The 26,077-nt window shown below is 42.0% G+C and overlaps 2 protein-coding genes across 4 annotated transcripts in view; both read left to right on the forward strand.

Annotated features, from left to right (window-relative positions):
• The first annotated feature begins 3,683 nt into the window (after nucleotides 1-3,683).
• On the forward strand, nucleotides 3,684-13,137 carry creb1b (cAMP responsive element binding protein 1b). 2 transcript variants are annotated; one of them, XM_041950146.1, is made up of 8 exons: nucleotides 3,684-3,767; nucleotides 6,669-6,776; nucleotides 7,055-7,201; nucleotides 7,311-7,411; nucleotides 8,823-8,977; nucleotides 9,754-9,939; nucleotides 10,147-10,300; nucleotides 10,493-13,137. In XM_041950146.1, the coding sequence occupies exons 2-8, from the start codon at nucleotides 6,672-6,674 to the stop codon at nucleotides 10,635-10,637; spliced, it is 993 nt and encodes a 330-aa protein (XP_041806080.1). In that variant the 5' UTR covers nucleotides 3,684-3,767; nucleotides 6,669-6,671; the 3' UTR covers nucleotides 10,638-13,137. The 2 variants fall into 2 exon arrangements, with proteins under 2 accessions (XP_041806080.1, XP_041806079.1); XM_041950145.1 differs by lacking the exon at nucleotides 3,684-3,767 and adding an exon at nucleotides 4,555-4,633.
• A 3,069-nt stretch (nucleotides 13,138-16,206) lies between these two features.
• ccnyl1 (cyclin Y-like 1) overlaps nucleotides 16,207-26,077 on the forward strand; it is a 38,079-nt gene continuing 28,208 nt past the window's right edge. For both annotated transcript variants that reach the window (XR_006007277.1, XM_041950038.1), the window contains exons 1-9: nucleotides 16,207-17,171; nucleotides 19,551-19,625; nucleotides 20,139-20,182; nucleotides 20,826-20,926; nucleotides 21,277-21,312; nucleotides 21,415-21,466; nucleotides 21,905-22,024; nucleotides 22,973-23,139; nucleotides 25,745-25,907. Coding sequence is in view for 1 of the 2 variants with exons in the window: in XM_041950038.1 (XP_041805972.1) it covers nucleotides 17,009-17,171; nucleotides 19,551-19,625; nucleotides 20,139-20,182; nucleotides 20,826-20,926; nucleotides 21,277-21,312; nucleotides 21,415-21,466; nucleotides 21,905-22,024; nucleotides 22,973-23,139; nucleotides 25,745-25,907 (921 nt within the window). In the remaining variant the exon portion in view is untranslated. The remainder of the gene's footprint in view (nucleotides 17,172-19,550; nucleotides 19,626-20,138; nucleotides 20,183-20,825; nucleotides 20,927-21,276; nucleotides 21,313-21,414; nucleotides 21,467-21,904; nucleotides 22,025-22,972; nucleotides 23,140-25,744; nucleotides 25,908-26,077) is intronic.

Below are 26,077 nucleotides of genomic sequence, written 5' to 3' on the forward strand. Positions count from 1 at the left end.
GGCGGTGCCAAATCAAAAAGCGGTTTATTTTTGCGATTTTATGAACACAATCCAAAGGTACAGACATACGACGCTATATATCCTGCCGATAGCAGCACCAGATCAGAAAATGCTTCCATGTGTGGTTCTGGAGGGGTTTTACAAACTAAGCATTTTATTTCATTCAGTGTGGAGGACTTGCTGTCATTTCTCCAATGAGCGTCTTTCATGCATGGTCCTCACTGACCTCTGAAAGCAGCTAAGTGTTTGAATTTAGCATCACTCTCTGATCTCACTTCATTAGTTCCACAAACTCATCAAGAGAACAGTGGCTTCAGTGCTCCTCATCATCGATCTCCAAGTCTCTGAACTTTGCCTTGTATATTTTTAAGTGAAGGTTTCTCCAGCTTTATGCTGCTGCAGTATTCCTCCAGCTATTCATTCAAAAATGCAGATTACAAAACGGCATTCAAGCAGCGTCATTTCAAATGTTGCACTCCTGTTTTTCTGTTTGTTACTGTTTTGTTTTTACATAAATGAATGTTAACAACTGTCCTGCATTACCAAAAAAACAACTAAAAACCAGCCGTGCTGAAGCCTCGAATTGGATGTGGAGAACAGGCTTCCTCCCCCCTCCTGTAAAATATTCCTCCTCCCCTCTTTGGGTCAAAATTGTCTCCCCCCTTCAGTCCCTCCACCCTCCTCCCCTACTGTTTTTTTTTTTTTTTTTTTTATAACTGGCTGCAAATTCACTGCTGTTCATTACCCAGGCAGGGTCAATTCCCCAAACAATGTGTTTGGTGTCACAATAAAAAGGGTGTTTTTTATGGCGTGTAGCAGTAAAACGCTATTAAACAGATAAAACACCGGCAACGAGCATCAGGAGGATTATAAAAGGAATTGCCTTGATAAACTCCACATATCTGCGTGATGACACACCAGCAGCTCTCTTCTCTCTGTCACTGGGGAGGAGGAGGGGAGGCAGAGCTCGAGGAGCACATGGTCAGAGAGTTTACGCAGCTCTACAGCGCCACCATCTGGGGACGTTGAAAAGAAACAGGCTGTCGTTCTGTCCTGTATCGAGCTCCGGTTCCATGAAAGAGAAATGGAAAATCCTGTCAGATTATATCTGACATTTTCCATTCTGAGGCCTGACAGGAGGAGACACACATAAAAGAAACAACTTAAATTCAAAGGGAACTTTAATATTTGGCTTTTTGTTGCATGTTGTAACGCTTTCCAATTTCACGGTCATTTATCACATCTGAATGAGGCCTGATCGACTGATATTTCTACGTGTGTGTTGATGTAGTAACGCTGTCACTAGTATTATTGTTATGGTGTATTTTTATTATTCTCTGTTGTGTGGAGCAGAATCTTGCACAAAGGTTTAATTAGGTTTCCCATCCTGAGGATCATTGTTGCTCAAAATTCTACCCAAGAATTCTGTATCATAAAAATTGTTTGATTCCCTTGTTGTAGGTTATAATTTGCTCAAATTAAGCTCAATCTCCTCAACATCAACATGATGCACGAGAGAAAATCTGCAAGTCCTTGTTTAGGTCTGATAATTGGTTCAAAAAATAAATCTCATTATCTAACATTGAGCTCTTCAAAACTTTACAGAAAATGTTTGTGTTCCTTATGTAAGGTATATATTGTATATTCAAGTGCACCTGCAGACCCTGTGTGCATTAAAACGGTCTTATGCCTCCCTCTCGTGGTTACAGTGAGAATGGCTTCACCAAAGCAGACTCTTTTCACTTTGGTTCACCACACCATGAAAAAAAAAATGCATGTTGGAAGCCAAGGACAGCCGCGGTTGCTATTGTTTTCCATTTTTTAATGCTGTTATCACGAGATCACAGGTTGGTTGTTTTGTTACCTCAATAAAACTGTCTCAAGGTAATGAGACAGTAAAGCCGTTGTCACAAGAAAAGGAGGTTGTTTCATCTTATTACTTATAATAGCAGTAGAGATCAGGAGTGCCACGCCAGCATGAGTAGATGGCAGCTTTGGCAACTGTAGCAACTCATTTATGAATTTATGACTGATGAAAATGTCAGACTAAGGATGATCCATTATTGATCAACAAGCCTGTCTTTGCCAGAAAAATGACCCTATAGTTCGTCTGTGCAAGCAGTTTATTAACACCCATTTTTGACCCTTGATTATTGTTAGCTGCCGACCTGTGGTGGCTGTAGTGATTACAGTGGGAGCAAGGCCAGAAGTGAGGTGATAGAGAATAAAGAGCAAAGAAGTCTGCATTTGGAGGAAGGTGGTGTGGATGAATGGGTCAAATAAACACAGGACTCCGTACCAGGAGATCGCTGTTGTAGCCTACTGGACAGTTAGTTAGCAAATCTGCTTTAAGTTCACCACTATATGTATGGAGGCCTATACCTTACAATGATTAGTCACTGTGTAAACATCCTCACATCAACTCACCAGGGAAAACACTCTTAGAAGAAATGATTGCATAACCCATAAAAGGCTCATATGGTTTGCTTTGAAAGTGCCAAATGCACCCCACAGAGCAGTGTGAGTATGTCGTGGTCCACTGTTACGAATCTTAGGAATTTCTTTTCTTGTGATAAATTATCTTGTTATGTTCAGAAATCTGTTTTCTCGAGATAAAGACAAGACAAATGAACCAAGCTTTGTTATCTTGAAATAACCAATTAACTTGTGATCTCGAAATAACAACATGGCCGTTCTCGGCTTCCATAGGTGATGAATCGTGCTGAGTAGCAGAAGAATCCGTGTAGCGATGGTTCACTTAGTTCGTGTCACAGTGATGAACACCGGCCAGATGGTGACATGGTGTCACAGTGGTCAGCACACAGCAGGACAGTCGTTGGTTTTAACCCAGCGGTCTTGTTCTCCCAGTGGTTAACTGGACACTAAATTGCCCAGAGGTGTGAATGAGTGTGAATGATTGCCCTGTGATTGACTCTTCACCCAAAGCCAGGCTCCAGCCTCCTGTAACCATAGTCAGGAGGAGGCATAAAGCACTGTATTAGCCCTCAAGGCTGCTTCCTGCTGCAACCTGGTAAAATATAAAGCTTCTAACTGCAACTCAGATGAATTAATTATCTTATGAGCTGTAGATCAAGAGAATGTTTGTCATTGCGAAGAGATGCACAACAACCGGCGGCACTCTATTTTAGCATATGACCCCAAATAGAGCATTGTATCCTTGCAGTAGTATTTCAAATACGCCAGATACTGCACACGAGTCACTGTAACCCATCCGGGACTATTTCCGTGGAAACTCTTTTTCCAACTTGACTCAAACCAAAACTATTTATAGCCCACTCAAACTAAAGCTATCTTCATACCCACATTCAGCTAAAACATGTGATGATGATTTAGGGGTACCAAACGACCCTTTAAGTTAAAATAATAGCTCACGGGTAGAGCTATTATGACTATCGTATCGTACATTTGATCACAAAATAAATATCGTTGTTGTTATTTATGTTGTTATATAATTATTATACTGCTTATAAACTGCTTATTGTAAAATGCTGTCATTTTGCCAAACGCTTCACGAGGCGGGAGGGTGTCGTTGAGCTTCGCTCCCGCTCGGCATTTTCCGTCCTTCTCCGCTCGCGCGTCGGTAATTTCCGGCCAGCGTCGCCATCTGCCTTCTCGTCCTTCTCCAATCTCCGTGTTGTTGTTCCCGGTGACGCGGCGGAGGTGTAGCCTGACGCGGGCTCTTACGTGTCGGCCAGAATAAAAGTGGAGCTCCGGAGGCCTGGGAGTGACGAAGGGAGTCTGTATCGGTAAGGACGGAGTGGTGTCCGGGGCTCAGAGAGACGGGACGCGGCGGGAGAAGGTGTCGGTCTGGTCGGGTTCGGCCCGAAGGAAACAAAGAGATCATGGCGCCGCGGTGTATTTGTAGCAGGATGGAGGGAGGGGAGGCTGCAGCTGTTTGACAGAAACGAAGCAAACGTGTGGCTCTGATAGTGGACCGTGGGGGGGGGGGACAGTTTTGAGAGTTAACACCTCTCAAACTGTGACAGGACTTTAGCGGTGTTCACGCGCTCAGCCGCCAAGTGATGCTATAGCGGACAGAGCTTTAATGCGCGCACATTTGCGCCAATTTTCCCATAACGGCGCATTGAACCCATCAGCCGCGATATGTCCATTTCTTTCTGTTAACTTGCACGACTTAATGTTCGCGCTCTCATATATATTATTTGTGATTCTGCACCGTCTCACATCACCTCTGCCTAGTTGATAATTGTCTTGCTCCTGTTGTTCAGCCATTTGGTCTGTTGGCCGTCGCAGGCCGTCGCGTCTGATCGCACGGTGAAAACATGAAGTGGGGCCTGGGGGTTGAACGCGTTTGCGCTCGGATGAAGTTGTGCTTTTTTCCCCCCTCGCCTCCTGGGATGTGACCGGTGTGCGTTGAGGGGGCGTTGCCCGGCCATGTGGCTCTGCTGTCACACGCACACACGCAGAGCATCCGAGTGATTTTTGAAAAGCAGAGGGAGAAATGTGCAAAGCCAATCATGCAGCGGAGGGAAGCTACGCACAGTGTGAGATCACAGTGAACAACACGTCCCAGATCAGCGCGCACAGCTCGGCCCTGAAGTCAGCAGAGATCACGTCAAAGCCTCCTTTATTACAGCGATCCTGTGCGCAGGTACGTTAGATCAGAGCAGGAGGATCAACCCAAGAGTCAGCTGTGTCTAAACCAGAGGATTCACCAGTTTCTCCTGTCTGCTGACTATAATCTGTCATTATAAGAGTTAAAATATTTTACCTCGTGGAAACGAACAAAGCTTTATTATTCCAATTTCACCTAATTAGTTAATTTCAAGAGTTAAATGTATTTTATTTGAACTGTTTGTTGTCTCTTTATAATCATTAATTTATCTGACACAGCAATTTTATTAATAACAGTTTGTGAAAACTTTTTGAACTACTATACTGACATTTTGAGAAATATGCTTGATGCAGTCAGATTATTTCTCTGCTCAAATGGGCTGGCATCATTCAGATAGTTAATAGCAGGTTTTTCCTTGCAGACAGACTCAGAAGGTTTACCCCAAACCTGCCCAGGCTGGTGACAGCGAGAGCTATTTCAGCAGTGATGCATTGAATGCACCACTGCCACAGGCTGTGATTGTAGCAGCGGGATCACTCCAGCGAGGTGCTGTGTGAAAACAGGACGTAGCTGGATGCTAGCTAATTAGGGCTGATGAAAAGATGTTTAAAATAAAAAAGTGTCCATGTGTCAGGTTTGGCAGAGTCCAGGAGGCACCCTGCAGGAGAAAGGCACAGGTACAGGGGGGAGAGTTTGAGTGTTGGTTAGAGATCAACTAGTTTCCTGGTAATCTCGTGACTTTTGCTTGAAAGCGTCGGTTGTTGTTCGCAGTGGTGGCAGAAGGTTGCAAACCAGAGGAGAAAATGTATCGATGCTTCTCTTGGACTCACAACCCTGTAAAATGTACTTTATTACATTAAGCTCAGTGTTTAAAGCCCAACTGTGTTCAGATTGCGGGCTGCACACGTCAGTCATAGAGCCACCTGTCATTCATCCAGCAGCCGCTGTATCACCACACCTCATGCTGGGCTTCAAGTTGCATTCTTCACTATGTTTTTCTAGCATTTCCCACAATGTATTCAACATTAATCCAAACACCTTTAAGTAAAATGCAATCCAGTGTAACACCAGCAAACCAGCAGCCTCCAGAAACACTGCAGACTTGAATTAACCGTCTCAGCAGCATCATATTGCACACCTGTTCCCTCTTTCTTTCTTTTCACTCTACATTTTAAGCACTATACTGTAAAAATACTTTTTTTTGGTGGCATCTGTGTAACAGATAAGAAGGTTTGGAACTATTCTGCATTGTTGCTGAATACCTTCTAACACATACAAGCCCATTTATTATTTCATTTAAAACATCATTTAATATAAAATCACCTTTATTCTAAGCTTTATAACAGCATAGTAGGCACATGATGTTTTTTCCCTTCTGCTTTGGACCTGGCAGATGTTCAAATGTATTTCCTTAATTATAAAAGACAACAAAACAGAAATTTAAACAAGGTCAAGTTGATCAAAGTTGAGCTACCATGTTGCCTCAGTAGAGGTTGTTCTCTCTCTAAAAGTTTTCTGTGTAAAGGTCCTCCAGGAGCAGTTTTCTGACATATTTGCAGATTTTTTCCTAAGTGCTTCGCTGCATAATTAACCATGAATAGATGCAGATGTGCCTCCCACACATTTCAGTACCCATAACTTCAGACTGAATGTTACGACTTTACTACTGTGCAAGAAGAGAGAATCAACTTTCATCAACGTTTCTTTCCCCATAAACTAGAGTGAGGATAATCAATAAAGACTTAATATTTCATGGCCATCAGAGGGATTCACAACATTTTTACATTGCAGGAACATTCTTTGAGGTCAGGCAAACATTCATGTATAATATGTAATTGAATTTACGTTAAATATCTGCATTTTCCCGATAGGGCCGCTCGATTATATTGACTCATTGACTTTGGAAACGTCACGCCTTAACTGTATTGCTTGTATGTATCTTTCGATGTATATGGTTCGATGAGGTTGTGTCACACAAACACTTGCAATCCTGATACTGAGGATGCCTGGATTGTGCCTGCAGCTGCACCAAAGTTCAGTTGTAACAGCTTCTCTTCAAATCTTCGTTCAGCCAATGAAGATGGAGTCAGCAGTGGAGGCTCAGCAGGGGGTGGAGACTGCTGTGACTGAGACAGAGAGCCAGCAGATCACCCCAGCACAGATCGCTACTCTGGCACAGGTAACAGACAATGTTAACACTACAACCACTCCTTCAGTCAGTGCAAGATGTGGCTGCTCAACTTGTGTGAGTTTGGCTGAGTGAGTTTTGAAGAATTCTTACAGAAAAATGTGCATATTCAGCAAAGTAAGGTATTGAAAAAGTCATTTTCATTGCTGTTGAGGTTCAGGATGTGCAAACATTTTGAGAAATAGCAATTTTGAATGCTGCAAATATTTAAAAAATATTCCATGTTAAGGTACACATGGCGGACAGGTCACACCACTTCTGAATTTCAGGTATCCATGACGACGGGCCACGCCTCAGCAACAGGTCCCACAGTAACACTGGTACAGCTTCCCAACGGACAGACGGTCCAGGTCCACGGTGTCATCCAGGCTGCACAGCCATCTGTTATCCAGTCCCCACAGGTCCAGGCTGTACAGGTACAAACACACACACGCACGCACACACACGTACAATCCCAGTTTTAGGTGTTTCATATTTAGCAACAATGTCTTTCTGGTTTATTTCTGGTTTGTCTGTTTCTTCCAGATCTCCACCATAGCAGAAAGTGAGGATTCACAGGAGTCAGTAGACAGTGTGACTGACTCTCAGAAGCGCAGAGAGATTCTGTCACGACGGCCCTCTTACAGGTAATTTATGTGTAGCTGTGTTTCCATTGCCCCTAGAAATGCGCAAATCCTAAATATCACAATTAAAAAACGGTAATGGAAACACCTAAATTTCGAAAATCCTCTCAAATATCGCAAAAACATTTTTATGCTCTCATGAGGTGGTTTTTCAGAAGTGTTGATATTTAGGTGTATCGCAAAAGAGTAATGGAAACACTTTTTTCGCATTTACACGTCTCCGAGGTCAGCGGACTCCCCGTTTCAGGCCGGCCGCATGCAGTCAGATATAACGTCTTGTCAATTTTGTAGTGTTTGCATGTTTTTTCTCTCAATAAGTAGCAGACAAAACCACTACAGCTGTTCCAGCTGTCATGCTGGCTGATCTGTTAAAGACAATCCGACAGCTGTGATCTCGTCCTGTGCGCACTTTGCAAAATCTAATCATTCCGTTTTCATTAATCGTGAGATGAACTTGTGATGAGTGTGTGCACCTCAGTTATGTGGGAGACACGCATGCACGCCATTAACTTTAATATTTACACAAAATTGCTGATAGAAAATATGTACAAAGGACAATTCAGTAATTCACAGTCCTGCATTCTGCTGCTGCTCCGCCGGCGCGAGCTGACGCTGTCAGAGCGAGTCTCGCGTAATAACAAAGTGATAAATAATAGGCCATTAAAATCAGTGATCACTCTAAGTCAACAGATCATTTCTTTATTTCATCTTCAGCATTTGTGCATGCATGTGCTTTTTAATTATAAGGCTTTGTGTTAAGTTTTACCGATGCACAGCAGGCACACACATCTCGCGGACGTCCGAGAACTTACGAGAATTTTGGCTGGTTCGCAAAACACCGTTCAATGGAATCACCTGCAAGTCGCATTCGAACTTTGCCGAAATTTCAGAAATATCGCTTTTATTTTGCGAACAACTGTAATGGAAACGCAGCTTGTGTGTGTTTACCAAACATGAACAGTTTCAGGAGACCATCAAGCCATGATGTCCCATAACTGAATCAAATATGAACTCACATTTTAAAGGTCATTTGACCACATAACTTTGCTCTGGCTCTTGCTACAGTGCTTTATGCCTCCTCTGGCTAACTCTGGCTTTGCTGTATACATTTATAAGGGTTTTCCCCTGCATATATGAATATTTGAATATAATTAATAATGCAAATGATTTATAGATATAGATTATTATAGAAAACTCTGGGTGAAAATTGCATTTAGATTTGCAATGCATACACCAATTCATGTTTTTGTTGTTGTTTTTTCAATTTGCTGACTTGAATCGGTCAAAAAGTTGATACTGGAACTGATGCAGTATTTCACTCGAACAAATTTGAAATTTGTCTTGCATGACACCCGCAGCTCGTGACATCACAACAGGTCTTGTGAGTAACTTCCACATTTGTTTGTCCCAACAGGAAAATCCTGAACGACCTTTCATCCGACGCACCGGCCGTCCCTCGTATCGAGGAGGAAAAGGCTGAGGAGGACTCATCTGCTGCTGCAGCCACGCCTGCGATCACCACGGTTACTGTCCCCACACCCATCTACCAGACCAGCAGCGGCCAATACAGTAGGTGATAGCTGATAGTTGGCAGCTGAGGGGGTGAACTCCACCTGTCACGCCATGTTCAGGTGGTGTCACAATTTTCACAAAATTTTATAACTACTGTATATCTTAACCATACCTTAAAGGATAACTTTCGTTTTTTACAACCTGGACTTTATTTGTAGTATTAAATACGACCATTTAGACACCCAGACAACTTTGGTGGCATTTGGAGTCATTTTGAAGAAATTAGCCCCAGAGGAGAGGCGCGTTTATCCCTATAATGCGAGTAATCGGGGTGTGTTGTGGCTGGTTGCTCGCAGCGCGCGTTGCTCGAAAATGACGTCATCCACGTCAGAAGTAGTTGTCTAGAGACACTGGATGTTGATAACATGCCACCACGGGCTCAGAGGGGAATAGCGCCAGCATATCATAACAAAATATTGGAATATGAACGAGTTTCGCCGCAGATTATGCGTTTATAGAGGCTACGCACGGGTACCCCAATTACTCACATTATACGGATATACGCGCCGCTCTTCTGGGGCTAATTTCTTCAAAACGACTCCAAATGCCACCAAAGTTGTCTGGGTGAGTAAATGGTCGTATGCCGTATTCGTATGCTACAGGTCCAGGTTGTAAAAAACGAAAGTTATCCTTTAATATGAATAATAAATCGGAAAGAATAAAACACGTGTTTAATTGTGTTTCTTTTCAGATTTTCCTTTCCTTTGATTTGATGAACTCTCGTTTGTCCCCCCTCTCGTCTTCCCCCTCTGTCCTTCTCACCAAACACACAGTTGCAATCACACAGGGTGGGGCCATTCAATTGGCCAATAACGGAACAGATGGAGTCCAGGGCCTCCAGACTCTGACCATGACCAACGCAGCAGCCGCCGCCCAGCCTGGAGCCACCATCCTCCAGTACGCACAGACCAGCGACGGCCAGCAGATACTGGTTCCCAGTAACCAGGTGGTGGTCCAAGGTGAGAGTGCACCTGGATTTTATTACATTTGAATGTACCTGTTTTATTTAATCCTGTGTCCTCGTGGAAAAGATTTTTCTTTCTAATCATTGTAGCGAAGACAAAACATTTCTCTATTCTCTCAATAAGCTTATAAAACTGTGATAGTCTAAGTGAAGGTGGTTTTATCCAGTTTAACACCCAGTCTCTGTTAACCGCACCTTTCAGCTGCCTCTGGTGACGTCCAGGCCTATCAGATCCGAGCAGCGCCTGCCAGCACCATCGCCCCAGGGGTGGTCATGGCCTCATCCCCCGCCCTCCCCACCCAGGGCGCCACAGAGGAGGTCACCCGCAAACGGGAAGTCCGCCTCATGAAGAACAGGTATGAGCAGAGGGGACATCTGTGTCTCAGTAGTGGCTTTTTTGTTGCATCAGAAATGTCTTTTTGTGAAGGTTCATGACTGAAATAAGCCTCAGTGTACAATGTAAGAGGCCAGTGGAATAGTCCTGGGGTAGGTCCCAAATCCCCCCTGAATGAATAAGAAAGAAAAATTGTGTGTTATCCTTCCTACAGAGAGGCAGCCCGTGAATGTCGCAGGAAGAAGAAGGAGTACGTTAAGTGTCTGGAGAACCGGGTCGCTGTCCTGGAGAATCAAAACAAGACACTAATTGAAGAACTTAAAGCCCTTAAAGACCTTTACTGCCATAAATCTGAGTAGTTCCTGTCCCGAACACCGAGCTGGGCGAAGTAGCATTTCAGTTCTTTTAAAATCCTTCGACTGTTTGATTCTGCCTGCCTGGCCTTCCAGTTTGCACACGGCCGGCTCTTTTTGATGAAGTCGCCCTAATCCAGTTCAGCTTACACTACCCTCTGTTCAGTAGGCTGTCAGTATAATACATTTAAAACACACTACATCTTTTTAGCATCAGTACACCTGTGCGTATTCAGGCCTGTGAATGTCTGATGACAGACATTAGCAAAGTGCTAACTGAAAGCCATCATTTAAAGGATAAAATCAGCTGCTGACACTGGTTAACAACCTTTGACTGTGACGGCCAGAATATATGGAGCGACACGTCATGTGGGTGGAGGGAGCAGAGTTTGTTTAATCTGCTACACAGACTCTGTCTCTTTAGTTTCCACTACATTGTTAGCATGTTTACACACAGTTGATCGGCCTCACTGTGTGTATGTGAACTTTTCCTCAGTTTAAGCGTAGGTCATATTAACTGGTACTGAATTAATGAACTCGATCATTTTAACAACAGGATCGTGGATACGCATTGATTTGATTGATTTTTTTTAAATGTTCAAATGTAAAGTTTGCTATAATTTGCTGCATTGCCTCTGGTACAATGAGCTTTTTATTTTTAATACTTTTTAGACAGATTGTTTTTGCACAGTTCTGTGTAGTTTTTACTGCACATGAGGAGGCTTCTGTGGTCAGTGTAGCAGCTTCAGTTGATTCTAATGGACGCACTCTGCTGTAGGCATGCCGCGGCAGACGTGTCACGCCACATCCGTGTCCCGTGTATTTTGGCCGTGACATACATTTGGCTGATACCCAAATAAGTTAGTATGAGACTGTATCATCAGACTCGTCACGGCCTTTGTAGAGAAACTTCCCTGGAAAGTGTTTGGCGACAGAGTCCAGTGAGGCTGAGTAATATTATCCTTGAATCTTCTTTCAACAACAATAAGAACCTCCCCGTGGTCCAAAGCTGTGGAAGGCTCATGTTTAAGTGGCCTCATCGGTGCAGTCGAACATGTGTGTTTACTGTGTAAGCAATAAAGACCGATGTCCTTGAAGCATCAGCATTGTTGCTATGGTTACCTGCAGTTTAATTTACCTTGCCTTCCAATTTCAGTTCAATTGTGGGCCAAAATTGTGTTTACGGTGTCCCGATGTGAGGTTTTACGGACAAATGCCAAATTTTCATGAAGGAATATTTTCTATTGCCACTGTGTAACTTTCACAGTGATGAGCTCAGTGTGACAACAAGACCCAGCTCATAAAAAACAACACTGAATATGACTACGACTGAAATTGACAATAGCTGATATTTGTGCCTCCTGTGCTACATTTTACAGTATGTTCATTCTTTATCCTAAAACAATTTGTACAACAGCTAAGACTTTGACATTTCTGCATCAGGCAAGCTCGGCTGCAGTTAAAGGCTTTGAATGAATTGTGAATCTCTACTTGATCCACATCCTGATGTGAACCGACATTTCAAACATACATCGACTTGTATAGCGGACTCTGCAACTCAGTGGGCACAAACAAGTCATTTTTTCTAAGTGTTTTTTAAGATGCTACCAACTGCCAATCTCGAGGGAAACTGGGGGAACTGTGTGTGTCAGCAGACCGTCAAGTTTTATAGTGTGACATCACACTTTTCAGTCCACTCACTCATGTTCCTCTGCCTAGCCACAACAGACGGTTGTCAGAGATGCTATTAAAATAAGATTTTTAGCAGGATGATGCAAAGGAAGACCATGTTTTTACAACATGGGGTCACATTTTTAGAGTTTTGGCCCACAGTCGTGTTATTTATGATAAATTTTTACTAGTTTAAGTCCATTAAGGCAGCAAGACAAAGGGCCAAAAAAATTCTTTAATGTTAAACCTGTTACCCAGCCTGGTTATTGGAAATTAATCCTGTATTTACACTGGTTCTGCACACAAATAGTTCCTCAAGACAAAGCACAATTTTAATAGATGTTCAGGTGTGTTCATGGTTTAGGAAATTGGGAGTTTGTTTAGAACTCAGTGTTCCCTTTGGCTCGCTGTGTCCCCAGATATCAGCTGTTAACTCTGTGAGTAAAATGTTGTCTCGTGACAGATGGAGTGATGTCTGAAAGGATAAAAGAAGAGCAAGGTTGTACAAAAGCACACATTTATTGAGTAATTCTAACACCAGAGACTTAGATGTTTTCCACACCCAGTTAATGTTAGATATAAGGTCAAGCATCATCTCATTGTGCCACAGTGAACTGTCAGTCAGCCACTGGCAGTGTCCATGACATTTCATTTTTCAGTGTTTTACAAGATTGTGTCTGTTTTGCGATGTCTGTTAGTGGTGGTTAAATATGGGTGCAACAGCATGGGAGATTGCAGGGCCATTTTTGAATATGTAGCAGATTGGATTCTTTGTGAAATCTACAGAGGTTGTACAGGAGGCTACACTTCATGGGTTTAACACTAATAATCCATGTGGTTTCTGAGAAGATGTGTGTACGTATTTGTCCTTTTATTTTTTTTTTATATAACTGTACATAGCCTCTACAGCATGTGTAGACCTTGTGTATTTCTGTTTATTTGATATGAAAAATGTTCTTATGACTTGTATGAGACTTTGCATATTTGTAACATACATCAGTGTATAATAGAAGACAACGTATGTGTGTAATCATGTAATCCACCAGGCCTACCACCATCATGGCAGCTAAGTGTACAAGAAAAGGCCTTTGCTGGAGATGTTATATTTTGGAGTGCTGTACTCTGTAGGATCATCAGTGTGTGTTTGTAGAGAAGAGCAAGTCTTTTGAGGGCAGTTGGGGTCCACGACATTTATCCGTTTCATCAATAGTTTTTTTTTTTTTCTTTGAAAACTGCACAGCAGAATTCTTGGTGGCGTCAGACTCAGCCATGCATGGTTATGTTTGTGTTGCTGTAATTGTATTTTTATGTCATAGGCCTATGCAGAAATGGCTCCATCAGTAACCGTTTTTTATATCTTCCAGCTAATCAAATGAAAGCACAACTTTTCTTTCCACTGTAGCCCTTTTTATGTTCATTTTATCGCACTTTGATTACATTTATTTTAATACTAAGCTACATTGGTTCCAGTTACTTAATCCTCAACCCAAGTATCGTGATTACTTGGCACACTCAGAGTTGTAGTTATATCCTACGAACTTTTATTTCTGAGCAACGTTAAAGTTCATTCATGAACAAAATCAGCATAGCTCTTGGTCCACTTAGTAGCTTTTTCCAGTGCTTTCAGATGCATCTAACAGTCTTCTTCAGCAGATGGAGTTCAATCGGGTGTCATCACATGATGAAGTACTGTATGGGTACTTTACGTATATGGATGTGGGATGATAACCCCTGTCTCTGTTCAAAGATGGTTGGTTTGTTTGGTTGAAAGCTCCAGAAGCTAGTAAGTGGACCTTGAGTTAACATTTTTTTTGTTTTGTTTTTTCAGTTTTAGTTTTTTAAAGCTCAACAGTTCATGGTTGCTCTGTCAGTTTTTATTTTTCTAGTCTAAAACATTTTGATATTGTACAGAATATACAGTATGTATTTGTAATGTATAGAGGATAAAAGAGTTGAATCAGCGGAAGAAGTTCCACAGCACCTCATACGTGGAGTAATTCAGAAGGCTTTGAATGAATCATCTCACACTGATCCACAACACATGAGCATGTACCGTAGCTGTACATGCTGTCCCCGTTCTGCTCTCCTCCTATCTGTGGCAGTGTCAACGTCAAGAGAAATGTATGTAGAGACGTTGTGATGCCTGTGAAGGGATGAAATGAAGTGTGACAAACCGCACCTGTGGCCTCGCTGATTGTAAAGCTTACAATGAAGGAGTAACAGTCATCAGTGCCAGGGGTTTAACAGTGTGTGGAGGGCTGAGCAGCACTCAAAACCTTTTGCCATCAGATATCCTGATGGCACCACCATTCCAGGGCGGGTGCTGAAAAAAAGAATCTAGTAATAATCTTTTTCTGTTGATTTGATATAGTGAGCTCAACTTTGTGATGTGATTACACAGCATCTTTCCAGCAAAACCAAAAGTGTATCATCTCTGTGCCAGAATAGTTTATACCCATGGGCCTCATTTGTGCATGAAACAGATTGATATCATGTGTGTAAAAGTATATATACAGTATAAATATATATATATAATTTCTAGAACAGTTATAACATTTTTCTAACTTTTAATGTGATCAGTTTATATATTGCCACTTTTACAGGTTATCTGTTGAAAATGCCATGTATTGTATAATATCTTGTAGAGACAAGATCACCAAATTCCAGTTTGTTTCAACATTGTCACATATAAAACTATACCAGCCCATTATCTGAAAGTGCTGTTACTCTGACATTACATCACACTTTTGTAAACACTTGCTATGTCGCAATAAACTGCTCTTGAAGATTGTTATGTATTTTATTGTTAATAATAAATTCATGACAAACAATGATGATTGATGAGGGGGTAATTTATGTATTTTCTATTTGCTCTGTGTTTTATATAATGGATGATCACAGTATTTACTATTATATATTCCAGGTGTAAGTACAATTAAATATAGGTACAACAGTACAACTTTCATTTAAGTCCTATTTTGAAAAAAAAAAATTGCTAAAGTAAATGTTTAGCAGTGTTACCAGTAAAATACACTCGAAGCATCAAAAGTAAAATTCTCACTATGCAGAATGTCTCCTTTCAGGTGTGATATTTTTATTATATTACTGCAGCAGGTCAAGGTGGCACTTACTATGTTTAACTATGTACACTCATAGACTGAACTACTCTCAGGTGCTAAATCTATAGTATGAATCCTATTTGATTAAGTGATCATATGTTTTGTATGTAAAATCTGTATTTGCAAAGTAAATAATACCTTTACCCGTCAGATATATGTATTCTTGAAAGAAAAATTGTATTATAAATGTTAGCCCCTTAAAGTATCAAAAAATGAGTTAGTGCACTTCCTTGCTCTCCACAACTGCTCATGATTACACTTTAGGAAGAGCTACATTTACCCATAATGTTGCAAAAACTATCCCAGGATTAATTTTAACTTTAATATATACTCACAATACTAAGTTACTCCTTATCTGGCCGCTATGAAAATGTTGAAAACAATTGCAACTGACAAATTAATGCTATCAAACATAATTTGAAATAATTCATTAGCAAGGAGAAAAAGATGAGGTACAAGACCCGCCTGCCTATCTGATATTGCTTGACCGAGGAGGGATGCAGTGATTGACAGGTAGATAGTGCAATAGAGGACGGGCCTCTGTTTTCACTGTCAAAAAAGGGTGTGGGACCGTGATGATACAAAAATAGTAGCGTTGTAAATATATTTCATCGGTGTAAATCGTCTCAAACAGACAGCTCATTCAACCAATGATCGGCTTTTAAACGTCCTTGTTTTGATTTGTCAACTAATGGGAGTGAATGGAGTCACCGAGTAGGTGGGGCTACAAATCCGTGCTAAGTAATGCTGGTGCCGTTTCTGAGCTCCTCAACAGATGGCGGCGGTGGCACCGAGTGGGTCCAGCACAAATCTGACAGGGTGGAGGCACTAATGGGGGAGTCCGGGCCCGCTACTAGACTTGGTTGTCTAAGGAGGATCAGTGATAAGGCCTGGTCAGTCTGACCTCATTGAGAATATCTTGCCTACAGTCTTGGATTTTTCTCTTTTTACCTCGGTTTTCTACTGGAGGCCTCAGAAACCTCGGGCTAGATTTGGCTACACACCGATCCGAGTGCGAGAAGGCGTCTGTTGTGTTGTTTGGAAAGTCTCGTGAAATGTAATTTCCAGAATTTGGCGGTTTGAGGTCGTAACACGTTCATTTCGTTAGAGTCATTTGTGTTTACACGATAGCAAAAAGTGGAAATAATATGAAGTAAGTTAGAAAAAAGTTAATGAGACAAGCTAAGTAGTTAGCTAGCCTGCTACAATGCTAGTTAGCTACCTCGTAGCGAAACTCTAGCATGTTGAATGAATGAATCGGCGACCACCTTCGCGTAACTGCTTGTTCGGACAGTAACACGTCAAATACTAAGTCGCACAAGACGACACTAACTATCTACAACAGGGTGAGCCTGTCTGGCTAACTCTTCTTTGACTGTTACAGTACATATCCACTAACGGACCGGAATGCGATTCCTGGTAGTTGGTGGACAGCGGCGATTTAGCACGCGAAGATAGTGTTGTGTTGCTACTGACCATAGTCTGGTAATGTTTATGAAGCTGGAGGAAGCTAACTTTAGCTAGCTGCAGATATTTGCACTACTTGGACTTGGCTGCAATAGTGTGAAGTATACTCCTGATTTTGGCATGGGGAATACGGTGTCATGCTGCGTCTCTCCCGAGTCGAGCCCCAAACTACCCTCCAGACAACCGGCGGAGCGGCTGGAGGAGTTCCAGACCAGCACCGAAGTGAGCGATGACAACACCGTGCCCTACCTGCAGCATATAAGCGACAGAGAGGTCCCCGATGGTAGGTGTCCGCCTGACATTTGACACATCCATGATGATCAGATAAGTTTAACTTGATTTTTTTTTCCCCTTGCTTGTATTTGAGCCCATGAAGTGTCACACCCATATTGTTTGTTGGTGTGGAGGTTCATCTGAGTCAGTGTGAAGCTCCCTCATGTGACTCTCAGGCACACAAATTAACTTTGCAAATATCCACTGTACATGTGCACACACACTCAGTTACTTGTATCAGTATGAAGGGGCCCCTCCACAAATATGGACACACAAACAGGATCAATCTTAAGGTAACAACATACAACAACTTGATGATAGGCTACTCTCTTTCACAACTGCGGGGAAATGCACACACCGACTCCCTCTTTAGCTCTTGCCAGGTTGCCAGTGTTTATTGCCATCCTGCTGCCAGCAGAGCGCTGATGATAACATTCTTGGCACTCTTTAGATGGACATTGCATTATGTTGATCACACTGGTGTCACATTACCAAGCCAGACATTAACAAAGAAAACAAGCTCCCCCATCTTCTCTGAGCCACATTAACCACTCAGAAATTAGCAATAAAAACAAGCCCTTCATCATTATTGTCATGTCTTTTCTCAGCCTCAGTTTTATTTCAGTGGCCTATTATTGAGTTGGGTGGAGGATGGATTAAGTTGAAACAGAGAGAGACCATACCCTAACCAGAAGGAACATTATTTTCTTTAACAAGTCTGTGTACCTGTGAACAAGCAACACTGTGCTACTCTGTGGCGTTAATTTGGCACCACTGTAACAGAGTCAAAGTGTAAGGTTAGCAAATGGACTTATCTTTAGATAGCCCCCTCAAAGTTTTTTTTGCTCATGCTGTGATACAGGCCCCTGACTGAGAAAGCGTGTCAGATATTTCTCTGTGATGTAGACCCAGTCCTGGGGTCGCCACTCCTCATTGAGTCCCAGACATGCGTAGTGTTCATTCCATTCATGTTGTCGTGGACAGTAGTGTGTGAGTGCGGTTTGGTGAGACCAGCTGTTGGCAGGGTGAGGGTCAGAATCTGTCCAACAGTTCTTCCTACATTCCTCATGTCCCTTCTTGCTGTCCTCGCTCAACAAGTGCTGCCATCTCCTAATCCCCCGTCCTTTATGTAATGGTCTGTCTGCACGGATTTGGATAGAGAACACAGTTCTCCAAGCCATGCTCATGTATAAACCAGTGCTGTCGTTGTGTTTTCACTGCCTGAACTACAGCTCTATCTGTAGTGTATCTTAATGTCCACAAGTAGTTAGCCTACTACAGCAGCTACCAGTGAGTCTACAATGTAAACTAATCAAACTGTTTATTTCCTTCTGTACAGTTTCCAAAGGCTGTTTTTAGTTAGTAGTAGTAATATATTGTATGTTTTGTTTATTTGCCAGTTAAAATAATGTATTATTTTTACACACGGCAAAAAGCCTTATTGTAGTAATAATAACAATAATAATAATGATATAATATATGGCTGCAACTAACAATTATTTTCTCGTTAGTTAATAATCTGTCAGTTTTTTTCTCAATTAATCACTTAGTTGTTTGGTCTATAAAATGTAAGAAAATGGGGATAAATGTCAGAGTTCCCCAATATAATGTCGTCAAATGTCTTGTTTTGTCCACAGTCCAAAGATATTGAGTGACTGTCACAGAGGAGTAAAGAAACCTGAATTATCCGCATTTAAGAAGCAGGAATCAGAGAATGAAAAAAAAATTTCCTTCCTTGATCATTTAAATTTATATTTTGGGTAAGAGATTGGTCAGTCTATTCTTAGACTGACCAAGACACTTGCCTACTGCTCGATGGTAATACTGATACAAATCTGATCTTCAGCATCTGTTTTTTATGCTGTTACGTTCAGTAAAATCTGAAAGTAATAGGACAAAACGCTGGCACTAAGGCAAATTGGATTTGTCATTATTTGTTATATAGTCATTATGAGGGTAAAGCCCTGATTTTCAGCAGAAAGTCAACAGTCCAGGAATTTTTACACACAGTTAGTTGACAAGTTAACACTTGTGTCTTATGTCTTGTTGGGTGATTGGCGTCAAGTCTTTTGTGGTCTCCATCCTGCACATATAATCGGAGAATTGATATATGCCAAGTCTGTGCTGCAGCCACCCTCACTTCCTGTTTGTGTCTGGGCCTTTTTGTTGTAAGATCAGCTTACATTATTTCGTCATGACTGATAATGGCAGTTAACAGAATTATACTGTGTGTTATTATGCACATCACAGTGAGGGAGTTTGATCGATGTGTCAGCTAATGGCTTCTGTTCTGCTCATTTGGCTTCATCACCACCAAGGAGTGAGGGCTAGGCAGCACATGAAGTGCCTTTGTCGACAGATTGTCTTTAGAAATCTTTTGTTTTCTCAGAACTGGCCCTGGAGTCTAACCCGTCGGACCACGCCCGAGCGAGCACCATCTTCCTTAGCAAGTCCCAGACAGACGGTGAGCAATCCTAACATGACACACACACGCACACCAGTGATTCACATTAACTGTCTTCCCTAACATCCTTTCCCTAACACACACATCTGAAATTCATGATTTGGTGTTGAACATTAAGATGAACATCTTTTTAATGGCTTATTGTGTGCTACAGGTTTTATCACTCATGCAGTTGTCTCATCCTAGGCTGTGTTACGATAGTTGTTGCAATCGTGGCAGTGGTGTTAAAACGTTCGTCGCTTACTTCCCTGTTGAGCTTGATTAAGTTGAGAGTGCATCACTGGAGTCACAACTCTAAAAGTCAAATCATTAAGTGATTAAAAAAGGTCTTTTCTGTGCTCAGGTGTGCATGTACATGCTGTAGATGTCTTTGATTAGCTGCAAGTGAAAAATCACCAGAATGTTTCGGTGTAATACTACATTTACCTTGTTTACAAGATGCAGTGCAGTATGTGCTGAACACTGATTCCTGCTTCTTGCTTGACTTTGTTGAACATCTCTCTTCCTTTACAGTACGAGACAAGAGGAAAAGCAACCATATAAATCATATCAGTCATGTAAGTATCAAAATCTTTTTGCTGATTTAATTATAAGTGCTAAGCTAAATTGTTTTTACTGACCTGGATGTGAGTTCACACTGTAGATTGGCCAGATCAGGTTTTTGAAGGCAGTTCGTTTTTATAAATTAACTGATGCTTCTGAGTAGATGTTTTGTGTTTGAACTTAATATATTTGTATTTGCACATTTTTGTACTTAATCCAGAATGTCATGCGAGGATTCAGTGTTAAACCAGGATTGTGTTGCTGTCAGTGTGGGAAAACAGAATGGTGGATGTTTTACTAACAATAGAAGCTGTCCATAATGCCCAGCAACCAGATAATAATCTGAATGACAAAACTGATAACAAATTATTTTCCTTTATTTCACCTTTTACAGAAGTACTCACAAAATATCTCATTATCTGTGCCAAGTATGTATGTCATCGTAGAACAGTCTGTACAGCAGGGCAGCTTTAGTCCATAGCGTTCTCTTGGTCTGGCACAGGAAGGATGACTACCCTATTATTTTTAATCCCACATGTAAAACTCTGGTCGCTCGGCTCAAACTGGGGAAACAGCTGTCAGTGAGCATATCTATGGGTCTAATTCCTGCCTCTTGATTAGTTCAGGTTAGTGATTGAATAATTTCGCTGTCTCAAGGTATCTCCTGGTCCACTGTCAAAGAAATACAGCTCCTGCTCCACAATCTTTATAGACGACAACACCGTCAGCCAGCCAAACCTCAAAAGCACAATCAAATGGTGAGAGAATTCCACACACACACACACACACACACACACACACAATGCTGTGCTGTCCAAAGGTCTCTCATTTCACATGAGAAATCCTGTTGCATCACAGCGTGGTAATCCTAATGTAATACTTAATGGGTGCATGACTCAAACAGATGTTCTCACGCCTAATTTAGGACAGTCCTCTGTAACAACATTATTTTAGTGAATCTGGATTATCTCAGTGTGTTCAAATGAAGCCTCCTCGCTGAATGTTTGCAAATGTTTTGCCACACACAGCTCACAACTCTCCCGCTGAGACTTTTCCTCCACACACTATTTCCCTGTCGCTTTTAACATTTTTTTCTCTCTTTCTCCAGTGTCACGTTAGCAATATACTACCACATCAAAAACAGGTAGATGTATAATCTTAATTTGAACTTTATCGTGTCATTTGTGGAATATTATGTTGCTGAAGCTTTTGTAGTGTGTTGACAGATGGGTTGTGTGTTATTCAGGGACTCTGACAGGTCACTGGACATCTTTGATGAGAAGTTGCACCCCTTATCAGTGAGTATGTTGATGAGATTTCTCCAAACTCAGTACCTGGCCTCAATCAGGTGTTAAGCCAGTGGCTTTGATTTATCAAGTTATTGAGGGTGAAACTCAGATGAAACATTTCTGCTAAACGTTATTGTCAACCTGGATGCTGCTACTTTCCAAGTTTTCTGCCTCTGCCTCTATTCTTCGTCTTGCTTCTTTCATGTGTTTTAGCTTTGTTTGAGTAAATAACATGTAGAACTCTATGCAGTTAGCATACCATACTCACATATCAGTTTTATATACACAAAGATAAAGCTATTGCATGATACCTGCCATTTCCTTCAAGTTTTTTTTTCTTCTTTCAGTTGTCAAGAAGCAAATGAGTCTCAATGAATCTATACTCTCAGATTGCACTTGCTTCCCTCAGACATGTGTGTGTGTGTGTGAACTGTTTGTCCCATATAGAGAGAGGCAGTGCCGGACGACTACTCCCGTGTCGACCCAGAACACAAACTGATCTACCGCTTCGTCAGAACGCTCTTCAGTGCTGCACAGCTCACTGCAGAATGTGCCATTGTCACTCTGGTGAGTCTTTCTCTTTATAAAGCTGTTGTGTATACACTTTATTGTGGAGAGTTTAATGAGGGTTTAGTTTAGTGCAAAAATCTCTTTAGGGCTTTTGGCCCTGCTGAGAATTAAACTCTTAGATCACTGCAGGCCTCTAAATTTTGAATTAAAAACGGTCTAAATTTAACAGCACACTTCTGGTATAAAATAGGCAGTCTTAATCAAGTCAGGCACTCTAGCCTATAAAATAGTGTTGATATTATGGACCTTTAGAGCCCGATATCAGTCCAAGGACATTTGTAAAAATGCGCCTATCTGTAGTCTGTTTAGAGTTGTGAAATCTAGCAATACATTATTGAAACTACACTTTATAAAGTGGTTGGTAGAGTATGCAGTGAATAGAATTCGTTTAGCTTTATAGTTTGGTAGTACTACAAACTGTTCACCAGAGGGCAGTGAAGTCCTGTGAACTGACTCGACACTCGACACAGGCGAGTGTCTCTACACCAGGATGATTAAAATGCATTTGAGGCCAGGAGTAGATTGGATGCAGATTTCAGATTTTTGGAAGACCAGCTGACTCAAAACTGCAGTACTAATGGAACAAATTCTCTGTAATCTAAATAGCAAGCTTGCCCCAGTTGAAACCTCCATAATGTTGTCATTTTTGCAGTTAGTAGCCTGTACCCAGTGTGATTTGCTCTTGCTTGTGCTCTTTCCAATGAGTATTGTATGAAAGAAAAAAAAAATATATATATATAAATACCACCATTCTCAAACATGGTCCCTATTACATAAATAAAAACACAGCTTTAAAAGATGCAGCCTTAGTAAAGTAGGGGGTCTAATACAGTTACAAGTGCATTGCCACTAAACACAAGTACAGGCCCATGCTAACCTGACTGTTGGTAATATATAGTCAGTCCCTAATTAAAATGTTGACCTTTAAACATTCTTCTACTTCAGGTGTACTTGGAACGCCTGCTGACCTACGCTGAGCTAGATATCTGCCCAGCCAACTGGAAGCGCATCGTCCTTGGAGCCATCTTGTTGGCTTCTAAAGTCTGGGATGACCAGGCTGTGTGGAATGTCGACTACTGCCAGATCCTTAAAGACATCACCGTGGAGGACATGTAAGTTGAGTCTCTGTATAAAAACACACTGAAAATGAGGAAGATCGAGAAACAGAATCACTGGTTTCAGTCACTCAGTTAGAATCAGTTTCTATGAGGGGGGGCATTGCTAGAAAAATAAAATTAGACTTCAGTTTGAATTGTACCAATTGTAGCGTGATCCTTTGGGCTGTGAGAATATGGGGTGCAGGGGCCATCGGTGCACATTCTCATATTCACATATAACTGAGAGCTTTGTTTATATTCTTTGCAACAATTCACGCAGCCTCTCATTTTCTCTGCAATGTACATGGCGGTCACGTTAGTGCTGGTGGAAATTTTCCTGCTATTTCTATGCTCAACTAGAAGCTGGGCCTAGCCAGCAGTCAAGAATGTCCAGTTTTGTTGACCAGATTGCATCTGTACTTTTTGCTGTTGATGTAGTATTAGCGTAATCAGACCATGAACTCGAGTGTGCACTGTGGTGTTTTTTCGCCTAGCGTGAAGCAGTGTGTATGGAGTATACTGGCTGTATGCAGAAAACTCTTGTGAGACCATGAAAAGAGCTGGATTTTGTTCTTTGGGTTGGGAGTTTCTGCTCCAGCAGAAGCAGATCAAGTATCTTTTGGTCTGATGAGAGCATGAGATCACAGATACAGATCCTTGTGCAGGATGTCTTTGCTCACCCTTAGGGAAATCCGTAAAAGGGCTCTTGAGTAGAACCACTTCATGTTGAAAGAGTACCAGTTGAGGTGGCTCTGTGTCTGCTCAGGAGGTGTCCTGGACACTCCTCATGGACATATTGTTTTCATTGTTGTCCTGGTAGGAGGAAACTCCAACAAGATCCAGAACGCACAGAACGCATGTCCTACCAAGCCTGGGAACGCCGTGGAATCCCACAGGAAGTGATGGGGGATGTAGTCAAGAACATGATTGCTGCTTTGCTGCCACTGCGACCCAGACCCATTTTGTAATGAATGGTACGCAGCTGAGGGATGGCTTAGCTTTGTATGTGTCAAACTTGTTTGTTGATAGTGTTCAGGTCATTTAATGAATGCAGGAAAATAGAAATGGATCTTAAATTGTTGCTTTTGAGGCTGACATGTTAAGTTCATCTCAAAATCTGGGTGCTGTGGCTATTTTGGTTTCTTGGCTCTAGACACTCAGGAATCGCTTTCTACGTCTTAACAAATACAACAGGGTTCTGGCACTACATGCTTGCCCCCCCAATAAAAGAAATATCACATCAGAGATGCACTTAAAGCAGACAAAGGAAGAGAAGTGCTGGCATAGATGGAAGCTGCAGCACCACTGCTGTCGCTCGGTGTACGAGCCGGTGAAGAGGCTAGGGGCTGTGTGTGTGTGTGTATGTAGAAGAGGTTGAAAGTGCCTCCTTGCTTTCTGTGATTTGGAAAGGTGCGTTCGCTGCCTGCCTGCATGCGCGTTCTCTGTCGGCGAGCCCCCATCCCTCTCTGACTCTCTCCCTCTCCTCTCGCGTATGTCTGGTCCACACTCTCTCTGCCCTGTTTTCATTGCTGCCATTGAAGTGTCTTTGTGAGTCTGGTCAGGTCTGGATGGAGGGATGGGAATAAGGGTAGAGAGAGAAACAGACACAGACAGAGAGAAATGTAGGGGAGGGTCTCAAGTGCTCTCACTGCTTCTACATAATGGCCCTGGCTCTCGCCCACTCCATTAGTTGCCCCGGGAGACCAGACATCACACACACACTCACGCGCACTCTCACCACCTTTGCTGACCAACAAAGCATCCTAGATGCTGTCTCCTTGGCGACCACCTCCCTTAGCTTTTCTCATGGCTGTGATGATGATGAGGAGGAAGAATGATGGAGGCTGCAGGCTGTAAAAGATGACAGTGATGCTCATGCATGTCTGATTACCTGCGTGCGTGCATGTGTGTGTGTGAGAGACATATCTCTGTGGAAGAGACTTGAATCCATCTCCATGAGCCCTTCTCAGTCAAACTCACATCTCCATGTCAGATGAACAAGAGCACACACAGATGAAGAAAGTGTTTCTTGTTTGAAAAATAGAAATAGCTTTTCTTCGACTGAATAGCTGTCATCGGTTTACCTTCAGTATCCCAAATGGCTGATCACACACAGGCCTTCATTTTTAGATTTTGATTCTTGTTATTGCGGTTTATCATTTCTGACTGTATTTATAGTAGTTTCTCTTGCATCATTTGTTTATTTTACAATGAACATCAGCAGAAGAAACCATGATTGTTTAAAGAATTGTCATAAGTCAGGATTTTCAGGAAGAATAAAACTTTTTTGAAAGTTTTTCTTTTTTTTTTTTACAGCATTTAGTTTTCAATAACAGTATGCATTTTTGAAGTGGTTTTAATTTAAGCTAGGAGGTTAGAAATGGTTTGCTGAGATTTGAGTTTTGGAGCTTGCTTTCTTCGGCAACACGCCGCCTGAGAAGATGGACTTGTGCCTCTTACATTTCTTTACTGGACTTTTATCCTCTGTTCCTGGATTACACCGCTGCACTCACTGTAGTTCACTTCAGAAGAGAAATGGCTCAAGTTTGAGGGTAGAGTTAAGACTGCTTGGAGGTGTTGACTGTCTGGAATAACCCTCAGGTATCTTTCCACCCTCCAGGAATGAGATGGAGCGCCACTTCCTGGAACTTCTCCAGTTTAATATCAACGTGCCAGCCAGCGTCTATGCCAAGTACTACTTTGATCTGCGGCAGCTGGCCGATGACAACAACCTCAGCTTCCCTCTGGAGCCACTCAACAACCAGCGCGCACAGAAACTAGAGGTGAGCTGCCCCCCCCAGACCTCCACCAGTCATTTCAGTTTGTCTCATTATGATTCCCTGCAATATTTCCTCTCTGCTCTGCAGCGAGCAGAGAGGAAATATTATTGGGGTCGTGGAAGTTTGGCAGTTTGTCTTTGCTGATGACATGTGCGGTAAAGCACAAGAAGAGC

Source organism: Chelmon rostratus, chromosome 13, assembly GCF_017976325.1.
Source record: "Chelmon rostratus isolate fCheRos1 chromosome 13, fCheRos1.pri, whole genome shotgun sequence".
NCBI classification, from domain to species: domain Eukaryota; kingdom Metazoa; phylum Chordata; class Actinopteri; order Chaetodontiformes; family Chaetodontidae; genus Chelmon; species Chelmon rostratus.